Below are 22,296 nucleotides of genomic sequence, written 5' to 3'. Positions count from 1 at the left end.
GGAAGTCTGTTTCCAGTGGTGTACCATAGGGGTCGGTGCTGGGACCCCTGTTGTTTGTGATATATATTAATGACTTGGATGTGAATGTAGAAGGTATGATGAACAAGTTTGTGGATGACATGAAAGTTGGTGTTGTGGATAGCGAGGAAGGTTGTCTAAGGCAACAGCAGGATATAGACCAAATGGAGAGTTGGGCAGAGCATTGGCAGATGGAATTTAATGCCAACAAGTGCAAGGTGATGCATTTTGAGAAGTCAAATAGAGGTAGGATATATACAGTAAATGGTAGGATGCTAAGGAATGTTGATGAACAGAGGGACTTGGGGGTTCAAGTCCATAGTTCCCTGAAAGTGGCAACACGGGAAGATAGGATGGTGAAAAAGGCATATGGCATGCTTGGCTTTGTAAATTGGTGAGTAAAGTATGAAAGTTGGGACATCATGTTTGAACTTTACAAAACATTGTACAGATTACACTTAAAGTATTGTGTGCAGTTCTGGTCACCAAACTATAGGAAAGATGTTGTTCTGGAGAGTGTGCAGAGGAAATTCACCAGGAATTTGCCTGGATTGGAGCATTTCAGTTATGAGGAGAAACTGGATAGGCTGGTCTTGTCTTCCTTGGAGTGCAGGAAGCTGAGAGGGTGAACTGATAGAGGTATACAAAATTATAAGAGGTATACTTAGGGTAGATAGTTGGAATTTTTTTCCTCTGGTATGGGTATCAAAAGCATGAGGGCTTAAGTTTAAGTTGGGAGGATGGAGTTTTAAAGGGGATTTGAGGGGGAAATGTTTTTGAGAAAGTGGTTGAAGTTTGGAACCCGCAGCCAGAGAAGGCGATGGAGTCAGATACAATCACTACGTTTAAGAGACATTTAGACAGGCACTTGTATAGGCAAGGCATAGAACAATACTGAGCTAGTGTGGGCAAATGGGATTTGTGTAGATGGGCAAAAAGATTGGCATGAACATGGAGGGTCAAGAGGCTGTTTCTGTGCTGTACAACTCTGTGGCTCTATGACTGTGAAATAAATGAATTTAGACCTCCTTGAGTAACTTCGCTGATGGTGAAGCAGCAAACTGTGAACTATGGCAGAGACTGGCAGTAGTACCTTGAAAGATCCTGTGGCAATGAAGTTAATAAAATCATATAGCAAAGAAACAGGCTCTTTTCCCAATTCATCCATGCCAACCCATGGTACTATTTGCCTGCATTTTGCCCATAGCCCTCTGAACCTTTCCTATCAATGTATCTGTGTAACTGTCTTTCAAACATTGTAAGGTAACCCGCCTCTTCAGCTTCCTCTGGCAGCTCATTCCATATACCCACCACCCTCTGTGTGGGAAACAGTGTCCCCTCAGGTCCCTCGTAAACCTTTCCCCTCTCAGCTTAAATCTATGCCCTCTAGTTTTAGACTCCCCTACCCCATTTTTAAAAAAAGACTGTTACCATCCACTTTATCTACACCCCTCATGATTTTACATACCTCTGTAAGGTCACCCCTCAGCCTCCTATGCTCCAAGGAAAAAAGTCCCAGCCTTTCCTTATAACTCAAGCCCTCCAGCCCCAGTAACATCCTCATGAATCTTTTCTGCACCTTTTCCAGCTTAATGACATCCTTCCTATAGCTGGGAAACCAGAACTTCGCACAAACTCCAAGTGTGGTCTCACCAACAACTTCTTTAGTTGCAACATAACATCCCAACTCCTATACTCAATGCCCTGATCGTTGAAGGCAAGTCTGCCAAATGCTAACCACTCTACCTACCTGTGCCTCCATTTTCAGGGAACTATGTACCTGTACCCTGAGCTGTCTGTTCTACAACATTCTCCAGGGCTCTACCATTTATTGTGCAAGTCCTGCAGTGGTTTAACTTACCTAAGTGCAACATCTCGCACTTCTCAGAGTTAAATTCCATCTGCCTTTCTTTGGCCCACTTCCCCAGTTCATCTAAATCCTGTTGTAGTCTTAGATAACCTTCTTCACTGTCCACCACACCTGTAAACTTACTAACCATGTTAATAACATTGTCATTCAAATTGTTAATACAGATGACAAATAATAGTGGACTCAACACCAATCCTTGTGGCTCACCACTGGTAACAGATGTACAATCTAAATAACAACCCTCTACTACCACCCTCTATCTCCTTCCACCAAGCCAATTTTGTATCCAGTTGGCCAGCTCGCCCTGAATCCCATGTGACCTAGCCTACCATTCTGTAACTCTTAACACTTTATTCTGCATTCTGTCATTGTTTTCCCTTGTACTACCTCAATGCACTGTTGTAATACAATGATCTGTATGCTTGACATGCAAAACAAAGTTTTTCACTGTACCTCAGTACATGTGACAATAATAAATCAATTAACCTTGCTGAAGTCTATATAGAAAATGTCTAACACCCTACCCTCGTGAGTTTTCTTCGGTGCCTCCTCAAAAACTCAATCAAATTTGTGAGGCATGATTTCTCATACACAAAGCCATGCAGGCTATCCTTTATCAGTCCTTGCTTTTCCAGTCGCTAGTAGATCCTGTACCTCAGCATCCACTCCAGTAATTTTCCCACCATTGACGTTAGGCTCACCAGCTTATAGTTCCCTTGCTTGTCCTTGCAGACCTTCTCAAATAAAGGCACAACATTCGCCACTCTTCAGGCTTCCGATCTCTGCCAGAGCCTTTGCAATTTATTTCCTAGCTTCCTCCAATGTCATAGGATACACTTGATCAGGCCCCAGAGATTTATCTACCTTAATGTGCCTTAAGACTGTGAGCACCTCCTCTATCGTAATATGAATGTAGAACATTACAGCACGGTACAGGCCCTTCGGCCCACGATGTTGTGCCGACATTTTATCCTCCTCTAAGATCTATCTAACCCTTCCCTCCCACATAGCCCTCCATTTTTCAATCATTCATGTGCCTATCTAAGAGTCTCTTAAATGTCCCTAATGTATCTGCCTCCACCACCTCTGCTGGCAGTGCGTTCCGCACACCCACCACTCTCTGTGTATAAAAAAAACTAACCTCTGACGTCCCCCCCATACCTTCCTCCAATCACCTTAAAATTATGCCCCCCTCATGTTAGCCATTTTCATCCTGTGAAAAAGTCTCTGTCCACTTGATCTATGTCTCTTATCATCTTGTACACCTCTATCAAGTCACCTCTCATCCTCCTTCTCTCCAATGAGAAAAGCCCTAGCTCACTCAGCCTATTCTCATTAGACATGCTCTCCAATCCAGGAAGCATCCTGGTAAATTTCCTCTGCACCGTCTCTAAAGCTTCCACATCCTTCCTATAATGAGGCGACCAAAACTGAACACAATACTCCAAGTGTGGTCTAACCAGAGTTTTATAGAGCTGCAGCATTACCTCCAGGCTCTTGAACCCAATCCAACGACTAATGAAGGCCAAACACCATACCCCTTCTTAATAACCCTATCAACCCGCACGGCAACTTTGAGGGATCTATGGACGTGGACCCCAAGAACTCTCTGTTCCTCCACACTGCTAAGAGACCTGCCATTAACCTTGTATTATACCTTCAAATTCGATCTTCCAAAGTGTATCACTTCACACTTTTCCGAGTTGAACTCTATCTGCCACTTCTCAGCCCAGCTCTGCATCCTATCAATGTCCTGTTGTAACCTACAGCAACCTTCTACACTATCCGCAACACCACCAATCTTCGTGTCATCTGCGAACTTTCTAACCGACCCTTCCACATCCTCATCCAAGTCATTTATAAAAAATCACAAAGAGCAGGGGTCCCAGAACAGATCCTTGCGGAACACCACTGGTCACCAACCTCCAGGCAGAACACGCTCCATCTACAACCACCCTCTGTCTTCTATGGGTGAGCCAATTCTGAATCCACACAGCCAAGTTTCCCTGGATCCCGTGCCTCCTGACTTTCTGAATGAGCCTTCCATGAGGAACCTTATCAAACGCCTTACTAAAATCCATGTACACTACATCCACTGCTCTACCTTCATCAATATGCTTTGTCACATCCTCAAAGAATTCAGTCAGGCTCGTGAGGCACAACCTGCCCCTCACAAATCCATGCTGACTGTCCCTAATCAGCCTATGCTTCTCCAAATGCCCATAAATCCTGTCTCTAAGAATCTCCTCCAGTAGTTTGCCCACCACTGAAGTAAGACTCACTGGTCTGTAATTCCCAGGGTTATCCCCACTCCCTTTCTTGAACAAAGGAACAACGTTTGCCAGCCTCCAATCATCTGGCACTACTCCTGTTGCCAGTGAGGATGCAAAGATCATTGCCAAAGGCGCAGCAGTCTCTTCCCTCGCTTCCTGTAATAACCTTGGATATATCCCGTCCGGCCCTGGTGAATGATCTATCCTAATGTTTTTCAAAAGTTCCAGCACATTCTCTTTCCTCACGTCGACATGCCCTAGTGTATCAGCCTGTTGTACACCATCCTGTCAAACATCAAGGTCTCTCTCACTGGTGAATATTGAAGCAAAGTATTCATTAAGGACCTCCCCTACCTCTTCTGACTCCAGGCACATATTTCCTGTTTTATCCCTGATTGGTCCTACCCTCACTCTAGTCTTCCTCCTAGACTTAACATACAAGTAGAACGCCTTGGGGTTTTCCTTAATCCTACTCGCCGAGGCCTTCTTATGCCCACTTCTAGCTCTCCTAAGTCCACTCTTAAGCTCCCTCCTGGCTCCCTTGTAACTCAGAGCCCTGTCTGATCCTTGCTTTCTAAACCTTAGGTGAGCTTCTTTCTTCCTTTGACAAGATATTCTACGTCTCTTGTCAACCATGGTTCCTTCACCTACCATCCTTACCCTGCCTCAGTGGGACAAATCTCTCCAGAACCCCATGCAAGTACTCCCTGAACAACCTGCACATTTCCGTTGGTCATTTCCCCAAGAACATTTGTTCCTAATTTATTGCTCCCAGGTTCCTGTCTAATAGCATCATAATTCCTCCTCTCCCAATTAAATACTTTCCCATATCGTCTGCTCCTATCCCTCTCCATGGCTGTGGTGAAGGTCAAGGAGTTATGGTCACTGTCTCCAAAATGCTCTCCCACTGAGAGATCTGAAGCCTGATCAGGCTCATTGCCTTGTCCCAGGTCCAATATGGCCTGTCCTTTAGTCGGCCTGTCCACACACTGTGTCAGGAATCCTTCCTGGACACACCTAACAAACTCTGCCCCATCTATCCCCTCTACACTAAGGAGGTTCCAATCAATATTAGGGAAGTTGAAACATGACAACAACCCTGTTATTTTTGAACCTTTCCAAAATCTGCCTTCTGATCTGCTCCTCAGTGTCTCTGCTGCTATTGGGGAGTCTGTAGAATACTCCCAATAGAGTGATTGCTCCCTTCCTGTTTCTGACTTCCATCCACACTGACTTAGTAGATGATCCCTCCAGGACATTTTCCCTTTCTACAGCTGTGATACTGCCCCTGATCAGCAAAGCCACTCCCCCACCTCTTTTACATCCGTCCCTGTCCCTTTTGAAACATCTAAACCTCAGAATATCCAGGAGCCATTCCTGCCCTTGTGATAGCCGAGTCTCTGTAATGGCCACCACGTCATAGTTCCACGTACTTACCCATGTTCTTCGTTCATCAGCCTTGTTCCTGATACTTCTCGCATTAGAGACAGTTCAGCCCATCCAATTGACTGCAATTTTGCCCTTTCAACTGCCTATCCTTCCTCACGGTCTTTCTACACGCTGCATCTACTTGTACACTAAATGCACCAACCTCTGACCTATCACTCGGGTTCCCATCTCCCTGCCGATCTAGTTTAAACCCGCCCCAACAGCTCTAGCAAACCTGCCCTCAAAAATATTGGTCCCCTTCTAGTTCAGGTGTAACCTGTCCCTTTTGCACAGGTCATACCTTCCCCAGAAGAGAGATGGATATGTTCCAATACAACACTATTCATTTCCCCTCATTCTTTAGTTTCCATGACCTTCTCCGTGGTAAATACAGATGAGAAATATTCATTTAACACCTTGCACATCTCCTGTGACTCCACACATAAATGACCTCATTGAATCTTAAGGGGACCTTTTCTTTTCCTAGTTACCCTTTTGCTCTTAAGATTACTTAGATTCTCCTTAGGATTCTTCTTTACCTTATCTGCCAATGTTACCTCATGTCCTCTTTTTGCCCTCCCAATTTCCTTCTTGGGTGTACCACAACATCCCTTGTACTCCTGAAGGGATTCACTTGGTCTCAGCTGCCTATACCTGACGTGTGCCTCCTTTTTCCTGACCAGTGCCTCAATATGCCTTGGCAACCAGGGTTCCTTAATCATGCTAGCCTTGCCCTTCACTCTAGCAGGAATATGCTGTCCCTGAACTCTTCCAATCTCACTTTTAAAAGCCTTCCACTTGCCAGACATCCCTTTACCTGTAAACAGATTCTCCTGATCAACTTTTGCAAGTTCCTGTCTAATGTCTTCAAAATTTGCCTTGCCTCAATTTAGGATTTCAACTATTTAAAAACTAGTAGAATTATGGTCACTAGTCCCAAAGTGCTTCCCCCATTGACACTTCTGTCACTTGCCCAGCTTCATTTCCCAACAGGAGGTTGAGTGTTACCCCCTCTCCAGTAGGGCCACTGCATACTATTTGAGAAAACTTTCCTGGACACATATAACAAATTCTGCCCCATCCACACCCTTTGGACTATTGGCAGTCCTAGTCAAGAAATTCGCCACTAGGGGGAATTTTTTTACTCGAAGGGTTGTATATCTTTTTTATTCTTTACCGCTGGGTATGATATGTGATCAGGCATTGGGTAATTCATTACTGAGAACGACATATTTTTAGACACTGAGGAAAATGGTCAAGGTAGGTAGTGGACTTGTGTTACAAGATTAGTTATGATCTCGTTGAATGGTGGAATATGCTGCTTATTATTCTTGTGTGATAATGAAGGATTTTCAGAATAGATTTGACAATGTACCACGCAGGACCAGGGAGTATGCATTTGTAAGAGGAATAGCACTAGCTGTAGTCATATCTAGCACAAAGAAAATATGGTTGTTGTTGGTTGACAATCAACTCTAATACAGCACTTCAAGAGTTCTTCAGGTCCTAGACCCAAGTGTTTCAGCTGCTTTTAGCAATGATCTTTTGTTCAATACAAGGTCAAAGTGGAAATGTTTGATATTTGTACAGTTTTGTTCCCTTTGCAACACCTGAGATAATGAAATTGATTGTGCCTGCAAACAGCAAGACATGGAAAATATTTAGGCTTGGATTTTGCCTGACACTTCTGTGGCATGAAAGTCACAAATGAGTCTAGCCACCTCCCCCAATGGGTACTGAGTGACTGTTTTTTTTCTCAAAGAATTTCCATCATCCATAAGGTAAATATCAGAAATGTGATGAACTAGTTTTGACTGGGGCACCATTCAGCCAATCATGCTTAATGACGGAGTTTTAGAGAAAAAAATTCATTCACATGTAACACAAAAACATTACACTGTGTGAAAGAATTTTTCAGCTTGTAGGTTTTGAAGACTGATCAACAGGGTAGATGCTGAGAGTCTTTTTCCTCGGGCTGAAGATCTCGAACCAGCTTGCTGAATATTTCCCCTCACTGCCATCAGTGCACTGTGCCTGCAAGGTGTCCGTTAATAACTTTCCAAAGTTTCTTCAATCGAACCATCTGCGGCAGGACAAGGCAGTGGATGCATAAGAATAGTCAACATACAAAGTTCTCCTCTGAGTCACCCAAGTAGCCTACTTTCTGCTGTAATTTCTGAATGAGCTTGTTTGCAAAGGGTTGCAAAGCATTAATGCATCATGTTATAATTTACGAAGTAATTCTAGCTATAAGCAATGTTACTTTTTCACACTTTCTTGAGCAATTTACTTAATGAAATAGTAATAAGGTTGTACTCTTTCCACCTATTTCTGACTTTGCTTTTTGTATGTTTTGTTTTTGTTCTTACAGCTTTAGAGAATGAAGTGTACCGTAATCCCAAACCCTCACTGGTTGATCGGTCGGCCCTTGACCTCACTGCAAACAGAATAGTACCTCCTGATATTTATGTAGATACTGGTTTACCCAGGAGCCGGGTAGTATTTGAAGAACAACTCCTTTATCCAGGTTCTGGTATAGGTGCAAACTACTCCAAGTACATCGGAACGCCAAGCTCTTCGTCGGATTCAGACCAAGATTTTGTAGCAGGAGCCAAGGCCCGAATAAGAGAGCTAGAAAAGGAGTCCGAGAACCTAGAGGAAGCCTACAGAAACTACCAAAACAGAGTGATTCAAGCTGCTATTCAGAAAAGTTCAGAGATTCGAGCTTTCTCCCCAATGCCAGTTAACAGTATTCTCAGTAAAATTTCATCCAGCCACCAACACAGAGTAACATTTGCAGACTCTTTCCTAACTTCCAAACAGTCAGAGCCAACAAGACACCCAGTATCTGAAGGAAGTCATCAATTAATAAATAAAATTAAAGATCACCAAACTCCCTCTGCATGTATGTTGACATCCCCAAAATATAGCTCTTCAACACCTGTCAAACAGAAACCTGAATATGGCACGTGCGTGAAGACTTCAGAAGGTAGGATTCATTAAAAGGTGTAAGATACATTCATTCATCTGTAGTGAATGAGATATAAAAGCAATCGATGCCACCAAGAAACTTTAATGTTATTTGCAAAGGAAGAATTTCAGTTCATTATTACCAGCAGTCTCAAGTATTGTGATACAACTGTAAATCCTGCAAAGCTGCTCAAAGTGAGAATCTAACTAACCTAATTATTCCACTTGATGAATTACTCAGTTTTCCAGACAGATCAAAGTTAATTACCACTGACCTGTTGGTGAATAATTATTTACACTTCTATTGTGTCTGTGGTCCTGCCTGGAGTTTACCAAATGACATTATAGTCTTACAATGGTAGATGCAAGCACAGCTCTGAGAATTACTTCTCAAAGCTGCTTTCTCTGTAACTGAGAAATTAGCAGAGGAGTTATCGTGTGGCGAGATACTGGACAAGGCATTCTTATTTCATTTGGGATCCATGTAGATGGGGAAAGACACTCACTATGTTGGAGGAACTCAGTAGGTCAGGCAGCATCTATGGAGGGAAATAAACAGTCGACATTTCGAGTTGAGACCCTTCATCAGGACTGGAAAGGAAGAGGGCAGAAGCCTGAATAAGAAGGTCGAGGGAGGGGGAGGAGCACAGGCTGGCAGGTGATAGGTGAGTCCATGTGAGGGGGGAAGGTAGACCTGACGCAGACTGGGTGACCGCTTCGTCGAGCACCTTCGCTCTGTCCACTGCAAAAGCAAGGATCTCCTGGTGGCTAGCCATTTCAATTCTATATCCTACTCCCATACTGACATGTCTATCCATGGCTTCCTCCACTGCCACGTTGAGGCCAGACGCAGGTTGGAGGAACAACACCTCATATTTTGCCTTGAGAGTCTCCAACTTGATGGCCTCAACATCGATTTCTCTAATTCCGGTAACCCCTCCCCTCTTCTCCATCCCTCCCCCCTCCTTTTTTTTCCTCCCTCCACTCCCCCCCCCCCCCCCCCCCCGTTTTCCTCGTTCCTGTGGCCCCTTCATCCCTTCTCTTTCCCCTTCCTCCTCCTTCATGATCTGCCCATCTCTTCCCTACCTCCTTCCCTTTATTCCACGGTCCACTGCCCTCTCCTACTGGATTCCTCCTTCTTCAGCCCTTTGCTTCTTCTACCTATCACCTCTCTGCTGCTTACATCTCTCCCCTCCCCCTCTCACCTGGACTCACCTATCACCTGCCAGCCTGTGCTCCTGCCCCTCCCCCAACCTTCTTATTCAGGCTTCTGCCCTCTTCCTTTCCAGTCCTGATGAAGGGTCTTAAACATCGACTGTTTATTTCCCTCCATTGATGCTGCCTGACCTCCTGAGTTCTTCCAGCATTTTGTGTGTGTTGCTCCAGATTCCAGCATCTGCAGAATCTATTGTGTCTCCTAGATGGGGAAGGAGTAGACTTTGTCCCATTAGAATCAGCCCAAGAGGCACAGAGCTACAGAGCCACCCATTCAGCCATATCAAGCAGTCTGCCCAGTCCATTTTGCACAAAGATATCACTTAGAGTCATACAGCATGGAAACAGACCCTTCAGCCCAACTGGTCCATGCCGACCAAGATACCCATCTAAGCTAGTTTCATTTGCCCGCATTTCGCCCATATCCTTCTAAACCTTTCCTATCCATGTACCTGTCCAACTGTCTTTTAAGATCACTTATTCAGCAGTGATGTCTAGTTTTTAAGTAATGATGTACAAGAAAGTAACATAAAAAGACCTATTAAGTCTTGTAAGATTGGTTCCTGTAATACGCTGTCCTCCATCTTAGAATCTGGTAGTAATTTGAACAGTTTTAATACTTCAGGTAACAGATAACAGATTATTCAAAATATTTCTCATTCCTTAAGAAATTTAAGTTTCTGTTTTGCTCTTTTAAATTAATTTTCTCTGGCCCTTCTTCCCACCTTACTATAAATTAACATTCGTCAGACCAATCCACTTTCACAGTAGACTTTAAGTGTTTCACACTGTAAGCGTGGTGAAACAGTGGTCAATCAACCTACAACAATTGCATTCCAGAACCAAGGTAACCCAAATTTCAGAGGTTGGGCTACAATATGCAGACAGTGTTTCCATTTGAACATGCAAGTGTACAATCAGAGTCTTGCTAAAACTGAAGTTGGTGGATACCATAGAAAAGCATTCCTGAGCTTGGAGTCATACCTTGTATACAGGAATATGGTTGGTGTTGTTGGAGGCCAATCATCCTAGATGCAGGACATCATTTCAGGAGTTCCTCAGGGCAGTGTACTAGGCCAAGCCATCTTCAGCTATGTGCCATCAATGACTCCCTTGCCATAATAAGGTCAGAAGTGGGGATGTTTGCTAATAATTGTACATTGTTCAGTTCCATTTGCAACTCCTCAAAAGTTGAAGCAGCTCATGCTTGCATACAGCAAGACCTAGACATGATTTGGGCATGAATTGAATATTAGCATCACTAAAGTGCCAGGCAACGACCAGCTTCAACATGAGAGAGTCTAACCACCTTTACTTAAAACCTTCTGCTATCATCATCCTGGGAATCATCATTTGACCAGAAACAAGTGTACTAACTTCATATATACCATGGCTACGAGAGCAGGTCAGAAACTGGGATTCTTGTAGTGAGTGATTCGCCTCCTGACACCCCAAAGCATTTCAGACATCATCTTGGCACAAGTCAGGAGAGTGATTAAATGTTCCCCAGACAGCTGGATTTGTGTAGTGCCAACAATTCTTAAGAAGCACTTTCATAATTTAAGGAGTCATACAGTGTGGAAACAGGCCCTTCAATCCATCAGGTCCATACCAATCATCAAGCACACATTCAGACAAATCCTACACCAATTGCATTTTACTTTCCGCACAATCCCATCAAGTTCTCCAAATTCTACCACTCACTTACACAATAGGTTAATTGACCACTGTAAATTGTCCCTATCAACCAGACTGTCTTTGGAGTGTGGGAGGAAATTGGAGCACGTGGAGGAAACAGTCATGGTCACAGGGAGAATGTGCAAACTTCACATAGACAGCACTGGAGGTCAGGATTGAGCTTTGATCGGTGGAGCTGTGAGGCAGCAGTTCTACCCACTGTGTCACCTAATCAACATCATCTGGGACAAAACAGCCTACTTGATTGACCCAATCAACTACCCTCATTCATTTCCTCCACCACATGTGAACAATGACTGCAGTGTGCACGATCTGCAAAATGCACTGAGGTTACTCACCTAATCTACTCTGACAACACCTCCCAAACCTGTGATCTCTACTGCCAAGAACAATAAGAGCAGCATGCACATGGGGACCACCAACAAGTTCCCCTGCAAGTCACACAAAATCCTGATTTGGAAATGTATCACCAGTCCTTCGTCAGTACCTGCTATAACTCCTGAAACTCTGTACCCAACAACAGTGTGGAAGTACCTTTACCAGAAGAACTGCAGTGGTTCAAGAAGGTGGCTCACCACCACCTTCTCAAGAGCAACTAAAAATTGGCAATAAATACCAGTAACACTCAGATCCTGAAAAATTGAATTAAAATGTAACGTACAGAGGGATCTTGGGGTCCAAGGCCATAGCTCCCTGAAAGTGGCTGCAGAGGTTGATAGGGTGGTTAAAAGGTGAACGGAATGCTTGCCTTCATTAGTCGAGGCATTGAGTTCAAGAGTCAGAAGTTATGATACAGCTTTATAGTTAGGCCTCTTCTGGAGCATTGCATTCAATTCTGGTCACCCCATTATAGGAAGGATGTGGAGGCGGAGAGGGTGCAGAAGAGATTTACCAGGATGCTGCCTGGATTAGAGGGCATATGCTATGAGAAATTGGACAAACTAGGGTTGTTTTCTCTGGAGTGGCAGAGGCTGAGGGGAGACCTGGTAGAAGTTCATAAGATTATGAGAGGCATAGATAGAGTAGACAGCTGGTATCTGATTCCCAGGGTTGAAATGTCTAATACCAGAGGGCATGCATTTTAGGTGAGAGGGGGTATGTTCAGAGGAGTTGTGCAAGGCAAGTTTTTTTTACACAGAGTGGTGGGTTCCTGGAATGTGCTGCCAGGGTGGTAGTGGAGGTAAATACGAATAAGTATTTGCAAATACAAATATGTTTAAGAAGCTCTTAGATAGGCACATGTATGTGCAGAGAATGGAGGGATTTGGACATTGTGCAGGTCGAAGAGATTAGTTAGCCATTTAATTACTAATTTAATTAATTTGGCACAATATTGTGGACTGAAGGCCCTTTTCCTGTGTTGTAGTGTTCTATGTTCTTTGAAAAAAACAATTTTCTTCTGAATTATAAAAGGCAGGCTTATAGTCTGTTCCATCAGTAAGTTTTGGTTGACTTTACCTCATTTGTAATGTAGTGCTCCATCTTGTGGTCTGTCTGAGAAATTGTAAAACCCATTTAACAATGATGAAGTGTGTTTTAATTTGAAATAATACTACTCAAAATATATGGATATATGGGTGAAAATAATGAAAGCTATTGATAAAGACAGTTATAGCACAGGTATTTTGCAAGAACAAGCAACACGTTGGCATTCATCATTTCTCCTATAAGCATGGACAACAACTTCACATACAAGTTATTTGGGACTGAGTGCATTTCCTTCTCACTGAACATCTCCACTCTAACCGTACGTGATCAAAACTTAACCCCATTATTCTCCTTTAGTGGATTCAGCAGTGATTGCTCACATTGAGCGAGGTTATGACAAAGAACATATGATTCTGAGCCTCCTCTCCACTTCTTCAGCTATACAGGTTCTTAAATCTAGCCATCCACTTAAATTGTTTTTAATTAGTTTGTGGCAAGGCCAGGATTTAATGCCCATCCCAATTGCCTTTGAAAAGGTGGTGATGAACTACTTTTTTGAACCAGTCTGGATTTTGTAGTAAGGATAGTGTCATAGTACCAATTAGTAGGGGTTCCAGTATTTAGATCCAGGAAAGAATTTGTATTTCCTAGTTAGAATATCGATATGACTTGTGACCGGACAGGTGGTGGTGCTTGCTAACTTTGTCCCTTCTATGTTGTAGAAGTCACGATTTTGGGCCTGTTTAACAAGCCTTGGAGAATTGCACTGTTCCCCATAGCTTAGAAGGTTTTGAAGTTCAACAACTGCCAAATTTCCAATTGTGTGAAACTCAGCTAACTTTTTCTTGCATGTAACAATATCTGGATCCTCACTAAAGTCATCACATCTTTACCCCATCCCTGCCAAACTCTACACAATTCAGCTGTGTTTCTGCATCCCCTCAGAAGCATTTTTTTTTAACCTCAAACTCTTGTCCACCTAGCTAAAAACAGGAACAGGCCCTTCAACCCAATGAGTCTGTGCTGACTACCAACCACCCATTAAATTTTTTTTTAAATTATCCCTACTTTCTCATCAATTCTCCTCGGATTCTACTGTTTATTTCTGTGCATGCCCTTTATCCTTATTCATCAAAATCTTTACTGATCAAGCTTTGTGCATTCACATCCAGATCATTTACATAAATAACAAGGGTCCCAACACTGACCTCCTAAGGCACACCATTAGTCACTGGCCTCCATTCCGAGAAACAACCTTCAACCACCACCCCCTGCTTCCTACCTCGGAGCCAAATTTGAATCCACCTAACTAGCTTTCCCTGGATTCCGTGGGACCTAACCTTCCAGAGCAGCCTCCATGCGGGACCTTGTTGAACGCTTTGCTAAAGTCCAAATAGACAACATCCCTACCTTCATCTATCTTTTTGCTTACCTCTTTTAAAAAAAAACCTCTGAAAGGTTTCCATTGCACAAAGCCATGCTGACTCCTCCTAATCAGACTCTGTCTGTAAAAATGCTGGTAGATCCTGTCCCTCAGAATTCCCTCCAGTGACTTCTATACTACTGATGTCAGGCTCGTCCTGCCTTGTCCTTGCTACCCTCCTTAAACAAAGGAACAACGTTAGCCATCTTCCATTCTTCGGGAACTTCACCAATGGCTAAAGATGAAGCAAATATCTTAGCAAGGACCTCCGCAATTTCTTCCCTAGCCTCCCACAAAGTCTGAGGATGAACTCGGTCAGGCCCTGGGGATTTATCCACCTTAATGCGCTGTAAGGCTGCAAGCACCTCCTCCCTGGTAATATAAATGTCCTCCAAAACATCTCCACTAGTTTCCTTTATCTCTTGAGCAACCACGATGATCTTCTCAGTAAACACTGAGAAGAATTCATTAAAAATCACACCCATCTCCTGCAGCTGAAGACATAGACAGCCCTGCTGATTTCTAAGGGGATCTACTCTCTCCCTGGCCATCCTTTTACTCTTGATATCACTTTAGAACCTCCTGGGATTTTCCTTAAGATATTGACAAGGTATTTTATTCTCAACCTCTCACCCTTAAACTGAGCAAATTTTAGCACAGAATCTGTGGTGAGAGAAACAGAGTTGATGATTTGTGTTGAAGATCTTGCATCAGAAAGATAATTGATCTGAAAGTTTAACTCTTGCTCTCTCTTCAAACCTGCTGAACATTTCTCGTACTTTCTTTTTGTCAGTTGTACTAATACAGGCTACCACTTTTATGTTTTATTGGAAACCCACTGCTGCTGGTGTAATAGTATTATTGCATCCTTTGGAATCTTAACTCTCCACCAAATAAAACATAATTAGAATGAAAATAAAATAGAAACTTTGCTTGTTTGTAGATTGTCTTGCAATTTTGATTAGATCTTTTTCTTTTTTTTGGGAAAGGTCTTGTTCTGAATGAAAGGAAATGAGAAGGAATTATCAATATCCAGACTATATATTTTGAATATTTTAAGTTTAATCTTTTAAGTATAATAAATCGTGAAGTATTTTAGAATAGTCATTAACATCTGCATGTGTGCTAATAAAGACATCTTTTCTTTTAAAAAAGGTGAGGATGGGTCATTTCTGGTGTGTGTTGCCAATGTATCTGAACATCAGACATCAATTACAACCAATGAAGTACAATCCTGTGTCTTTCCAGATGTCAATACTGCAAACTGTCCTTTATCCATCATCTGTGATGCTAATGAAAGGTAAAAATCTAGACTATTCAATGGATGTTCCTAAAGTCTTTTTGTAAATTATTCTGTAGTATTGGATATGTAAATCACAATTCAGTTTTAAAACTAAACAATGAAGTAACTAGGAAGTCTGAACAGAACATAAGTAACAGGAGCAGGAGGTGGCTAGTAGGCCCCTGGAGTCTGCTCAGCCATTCATTAAGACCATGGCTGATCCAATCTTAGCCTCATTTCTACTTTCCTGTACTTTCCCCTTGACTCCCTTGTAGTCCAAAATCCATCAGTTTCTGCCTCCACAGCTGTCAGGGGTGGAGAAATCAAAAAGTCATGAGGCTCTAGGAGAAGAAATTCCTCTTCATCTCCATCTGAAACTGGTGATCCCTTCTCTGAAACTATGCCCCCTTTTTCTAGATACCTATACTAAGGGAACATCCTCTTGGCATACACCCTAACAGTCTCCCTCAGAGTCTTGTGTGTTTCAATAAGGTCATGTGTAATTCTTCTAAAATCCAGCAAGTATGGACTGAGCCTTCTCAAATTTTCTTCACGTGTCAACTCTTTTGTCTCGGGAATTAACAGAGTGAACCTTCTCTGCACTGTCTCCAATGCAAATATTCCTTCCTTAAATATGGAGGCCAGAGCTGCAAGTGGTACTGCAGGTGCAGTCTCTGCAGTGCACCAAAGTTGCACCAAAATGTCCCTACTTTTATTCTCCAAACCCATACCTTTCAACAAAGGAGAACATTTCATTAGCTTTTCTAGTTACTTGCTTTATCTGCATAGTGACCTTTGTGTTTCCTGCATTTGGAGCTTTGTACTGCTACATTTTCTAATCTCAGTCTATTTAAATGATGATTTGTTTGTTCAGTCTTCCAAAGTGGATGACCTCACATTTTCCCACTTGCTCACTCACTTAACCTATATAGATCCCTTTACAGGCTCTTTGTGCCCTCTATCCATGTCATTAATATTGATTGAAACAGTTGAGAACCCAGCATAGATCTCCCTGGCACCCCACGAGTTGCTGATTGCGAGTCTGAAAATTATCAATTTATCCTGACAGATTATTTTCTGTTAGTTAGCCAGTCCCATGTCCGTCCTTGTATTACCCTGCTCTTATTTTGTGCAGTAACCTTTTAGCAGACATCTGATCGAATGTCTTTGGGAAACCTATTACATCGCATCTACAGGTTCCTTTTTATCTACCGCATTTGTTATATCCTTAAAAAAAAGACTCAGGCAAATTTGTCGAACACAATTTCACTTTCACCAAACCAAGTTGACTCCGCTTGATTGTCTTCTGATTTTCCTCCTTCCACTCAAAATGGCAGTACTAAGGGGAAGGAATGGGTGGCAGTTAAATAATAAGCAGTACTAGAAGTTAACAAATGGAGCATAGACTATTCACCTGATTCCATCAGTAAGAAAACTTCCCATATTTGTACCTGATCTGTATTACTTAATTTGATATTAGTAGTGCACTGGCACAAAAAAAGAAAATTAAATTTATTTGCTTGTGTTAAGGTGAGCAAATGGTTTTAGCTTGAGTATTTTAATTTCTGGTTTTGATTTTTGTACAGATAAAAATAAAACTTCTACCTTTTCAATATTACTTGAACCAAAGATTCTTGTAGAACACTTTATACTCTAAATAGTTTTAAAACCTTCAAAATTAAAATATTTTGGCATTTTATACTTCAAACCCTACACAGCTGCATTTTCATTTGCTTGACACCCAAAAGGCAGTCTTTACAGTGGCCTTTGTACCACAGGCATTTCTGACCACCATAAAACTGTACAACTTTTAAGGAGACAGTGCAGACCTTTCCTGTTTACTATTGCACCATAATGGTGTGATGTTTGCATCCCTGATGATATTGCCATCACGTCAAACATTACAGTAATATTTTAATAATCCTACTTTGCATTTCAAAGGCGAAATGGGTAGTAGACTATTTCCAGGATTGCACTAATTGGCCCAGTTAATAAAATGTTGTATCTAATATTCATCTGTAAGTTGTATGGAATTCTCTTGCATTCATGTATTCTGTTTCCTTGATCATTGTGTATCTAGAGTTGGGGAGATTGATACCAAGGCTTCTCACTGCAGTAAAATGCATTAACATTCATTGACATGAAAATTAACTCTTAATTGGGATCCACATTTTTTTAGCGATCTGAGATTTAATTTTGAAGGTAGTTTAAAATCATTGCTTTTTTTTTACTAAATCAGGTAAACACTATTCGTTGGTATGAATATTTTAACACAATGTGGCGACTCACCGTCTAGTCGGGCGAACCGGCTCGGCAGTCGGGTCGCGCGGCGTCGGAGCGACGAGGCCCAAGATGGCGGTGGGCCTCGTCTTTCTGAGCGACAGGGAGAACCCGTGCGCGGGAAAGTCCTGATGACGTAGGACTTACGTCATTACCGGTTGTTTTGGGTGGGAACATTCTCCCTTAAAGGGCCCGCGCAAGGCGGGAAAATAAACCAGTTCTGTTTGGCAATCCTCCGAGTAGAGTCTTGTTTTATTCCGCGGTAGCAACCGCTACATTGGTGACCCCGACAGTCCAAACGGCTTTTGGACCCGCGAAATGAACGACAGCGCAGCAGCCAATGCAGTGGCCCTCAAGCTGCCCACCTTTTGGACACTTCGGCCCAGCGTCTGGTTTGACCAGGCCGAAGCGCAATTCCACCTTCGGCAGGTCACCTCCGACTCCATGAAGTACTACCATGTGGTTAGCTCTCTGGACCAGGAGACAGCCGCCCAGGTTGGAGACTTCATCCAGTCGCCTCCGGAGGAAGATAAGTACCCGGCTTTCAAAGACCTTTTGATCCGGACCTTCGGCCTCTTCCGTCGTGAGCGCGCCGCCCGCCTGCTTCATCTGGACGGCCTGGGGGACAGATCCCCATCCGCCCTAATGAATGAGATGCTGGCATTGGCCGAGGGTCACAAGCCATGCCTGATGTTCGAACAGGCCTTCCTCGAACAGCTCCCTGATGACATCCACTTGTTGTTAGCTGACGCCGACTTCAGCAACCCCCGTGAGGTGGCCGCCCGGGCAGATGTTCTGTGGAGGGCCAAGCGCGAGAGCGGTTCGTCCGTTAGTCAAATCACCAGGCCGCAAGCCCAATGCCCGCCTCGCCCGGCCCCAGCAACCGAGCAACCACGCCCCAGGAACGCAGACGATGACACGGGTGACCAGCTGTGCTTCTACCATCAGAGGTGGGGTGCGGAGGCCCGTCGATGCTGCCCACCCTGCAAGTTTCAGGGAAACGCCAGGGCCAGCCGCCGCTGATGGCTACGGCGGCTGGCCGCCGACAGAGCCTCCTATTCGTTCAGGACAAGAAATCTGGACGGCGTTTCCTCGTTGATACTGGAGCGGAGGTCAGTATTTTGCCCCCGACAGGCCGCGACACTCGTGACAGGCCACCAGGTCCTCTACTCAATGCCGCCAACGGTACAACGATACGGTCTTTCGGCACCCGTACGCTTCAATTACACTTTGGCGGCAGCCGTTTTACCTGGACCTTTACCCTTGCCACCGTCGCCCGACCACTCCTAGGAGCCGATTTCCTTCGGGCCCACAACCTGTTAGTCGACCTGCGAAGGAAGCGGTTAGTCCACTCTAGCACTCTCCGGACCTATCCCCTGGGAGAAATCAGCCCACCAGCCCCGCGCCTGGACTCCATTTCCCTTTCTGGCGACGATTTCGCCAAGCTCCTAGCCGAATTCCCATCGATTTTGGCACCTTCGTTTACAAACTCTAGGCCCACACACGGGGTACGACACCACATCATTACCACAGGGCCACCCCTTCATGCCCGAGCACGACGATTACCTCCAGACAAGCTCCGCCTGGCAAAGGAAGAGTTCCGTCACATGGAGGAGCTGGGGATTGTTCGCAGGTCAGACAGCCCCTGGGCCTCCCCCCTGCACATGGTCCCCAAAGCCACCGGAGGGTGGAGGCCCTGCGGCAACTACCGCAGGCTGAATGATGCCACCACCCCGGACCGCTATCCCATCCCTCACATCCAGGACTTCGCAGCGAACTTACATGGGGCCCGCATCTTTTCCAAGGTGGACCTCATTAGGGGATACCACCAAATCCCGGTCCATCCGGATGACGTCCCCAAAACTGCGATTATCACCCCATTCGGCCTGTTCGAATTCCTTCAGATGCCGTTCGGCCTTAAGAACGCCGCGCAGACCTTCCAGCAGCTGATGAACGCGGTAGGCCGAGACCTGGACTTCGTGTTCATTTACTTGGACGACATACTGATCGCCAGCCGTAACCGCCAGGAACACCTTTCCCACCTCCGCCAGCTGTATTCCCGCCTCCGTGATTTCGGCCTCACGATCAACCCGTCCAAGTGCCAATTCGGACTTGACTCTATCGATTTCCTCGGCCACAAAATCACCAGCGACGGGGCAACACCCCTACCCGCCAAGGTGGATGCTATCCGCCATTTTGCCCGCCCTGACACAGTCAAAGGCCTACAGGAATTCCTTGGGATGGTCAACTTTTACCATCGTTTCATCCCTGCAGCAGCCCGTATCATGCACCCTCTGTTCTCGCTGCTGGCTGGTAAGGGCAAGGACATCACCTGGACTGACGAGGCTGCGGCTGCTTTCTTTAAGGCCAAAGACGCCCTGGCAGACGCCACGATGCTGGTACACCCCAGGACTGACGTCCCGACTGCCCTCACGGTAGACGCGTCCAACACCGCGGTGGGTGGGGTACTGGAACAGCTACTCGAAGGCCGCTGGCAACCCTTGGCATTTTTCAGCAAGCACCTTAGACCGCCCGAACTGAAGTACAGCGCTTTTGATCGGGAACTTCTAGCGCTGTATCTGGCGGTCCGGCATTTCCGATACTTTCTAGAAGGCAGGCCTTTCACCGCTTTCACCGATCATAAGCCTCTGTCCTTTGCCTTCTCCAAGGTCTCTGATCCTGGTCAGCTCGTCAGCAGAGACATTTATCCTACATTTCCGAGTTCACAACTGACATCCAACATGTCTCCGGAAAGGATAATGTCGTTGCTGAGGCACTTTCCAGACCAACCATCCGCAACCTATCCTTGGGTGTCGACTACACGGCCCTAGCTGACGCACAGCAAGCCGACGACGAACTGCCCAGCTACAGAACCGCAGTCTCGGGTCTGCAGCTCCGAGATTTCTTGGTTGGTCCAGGTCAGCGGACCCTACTTTGCGACGTTGCGACTGGTCAGCCCCGCCCTATAGTCCCTGCAGCCTGGCGGAGACGCGTTTTTGACTCAGTACATGGGTTGGCGCACCCGTCCATCAGATCTACTGTCCGACTGGTCGCCAGCAAGTTTGTCTGGCATGGCCTGCGCAAACAGGTCAGTGAGTGGGCCAGGACTTGTCCGCACTGCCAGACGTCAAAAATCCAGCGACACACCAAGGTCCCACCACAGCAGTTCGAGCTTACCCGTAGGAGGTTCGACCACATACACGTCGACCTCGTGGGCCCTCTGCCGGTTTCAAGAGGAGCCCGGTACCTCCTTACCATCGTGGACCGGTTCACGAGGTGGCCTGAGGCAACCCCCCTGACTGACATCACCACTGATTCCTGCGCCCGGGCGCTGCTCACAACTTGGGTCTCACGTTTTGGCGTTCCGGCCCACATCACTTCAGACAGAGGCACCCAATTCACTTCCAGTCTCTGGGCTGCATTAGCGAACCTGCTAGGGACGCAGCTGCACACCACCACGGCCTACCATCCTCAATCAAACGGGTTGGTGGAACGTTTTCACCGCCATCTGAAATCGGCCTTGATGGCCCGCCTGAAGGGTCCTAACTGGGTTGACGAGCTGCCTTGGGTCCTGCTCGGCATACGCACTGCCCCCAAAGAAGACCTCCGCACTTCGTCAGCTGAGCTTGTATACGGGGCGCCACTAGTTGTCCCCAGGGATTTCATACCTGCCCTTCGGGACCAAGGGGAACAACCCCCAGCAGTCCTACAAAGACTGCGCGAGAAGCTTGGCGACTTGGCCCCGATTCCCACCTCACGGCACGGTCAAGCCCCATCCTGCCAGCCCAAGGAACTACGGGACTGTAAGTTTGTTTTCGTTCGCAGGGGCACATCTCGGGCGCCATTGCAACGACCATACGAGGGACAGTTCCGAGTCATACGGAATAACGGATCCACTTTTATTTTGGACATTGGAGGCAGGGAACAGGTTTTCACGGCGGACCGCCTCAAACCGGCCCATTTGGATCTGCAACAGCCTGTCGAGGTTGCCACGCCGCAACGCAGAGGCCACCCCCCTAAGTGGCAGCTGGCACAGCCCACGGACCTTGGGGACTGTATTGCCGGTTCTGGGGGGGGTTGTGTGGCGACTCACCGTCTAGTCGGGCGAACCGGCTCGGCAGTCGGGTCGCGCGGTGTCGGGGCGACGAGGCCCAAGATGGCGGCGGGCCTCGTCTTTCCGAGCGACGGGGAGAACCCGCGCACGGGAAAGTCCTGATGACGTAGGACTTACGTCATTACCGGTTGTTTTGGGCGGGAACATTCTTCCTTAAAAGGCCTGCGCAAGGCGGGAAAATAAACCAGTTCTGTTTGGCAATCCTCCGAGTAGAGTCTTGTTTTATTCCGCGGTAGCAACCGCTACAACAATTTTATAATGGAAATGATGAAGTTAATCTTTTACCTTTGTTAACAT

At 45.4% G+C, this 22,296-nt stretch overlaps 1 protein-coding gene across 6 annotated transcripts in view; it reads left to right on the top strand.

Annotated features, from left to right (window-relative positions):
* The window catches only part of ofd1 (OFD1 centriole and centriolar satellite protein), a 72,786-nt gene that overhangs the window by 34,260 nt on the left and 16,230 nt on the right, over window positions 1–22,296 (top strand). For all 6 annotated transcript variants that reach the window (XM_052015139.1, XM_052015138.1, XM_052015136.1 and 3 more), the window contains 2 exons: window positions 7,961–8,578; window positions 15,479–15,623. In XM_052015139.1, the coding sequence (XP_051871099.1) occupies window positions 7,961–8,578; window positions 15,479–15,623 (763 nt within the window). The remainder of the gene's footprint in view (window positions 1–7,960; window positions 8,579–15,478; window positions 15,624–22,296) is intronic.

This window comes from Pristis pectinata, chromosome 4 (assembly GCF_009764475.1).
Source record: "Pristis pectinata isolate sPriPec2 chromosome 4, sPriPec2.1.pri, whole genome shotgun sequence".
NCBI lineage: Eukaryota > Metazoa > Chordata > Chondrichthyes > Rhinopristiformes > Pristidae > Pristis > Pristis pectinata.
Note: the sequence above shows the minus strand (reverse complement) of the source record. Positions and strands in the feature narration are given on the sequence as shown.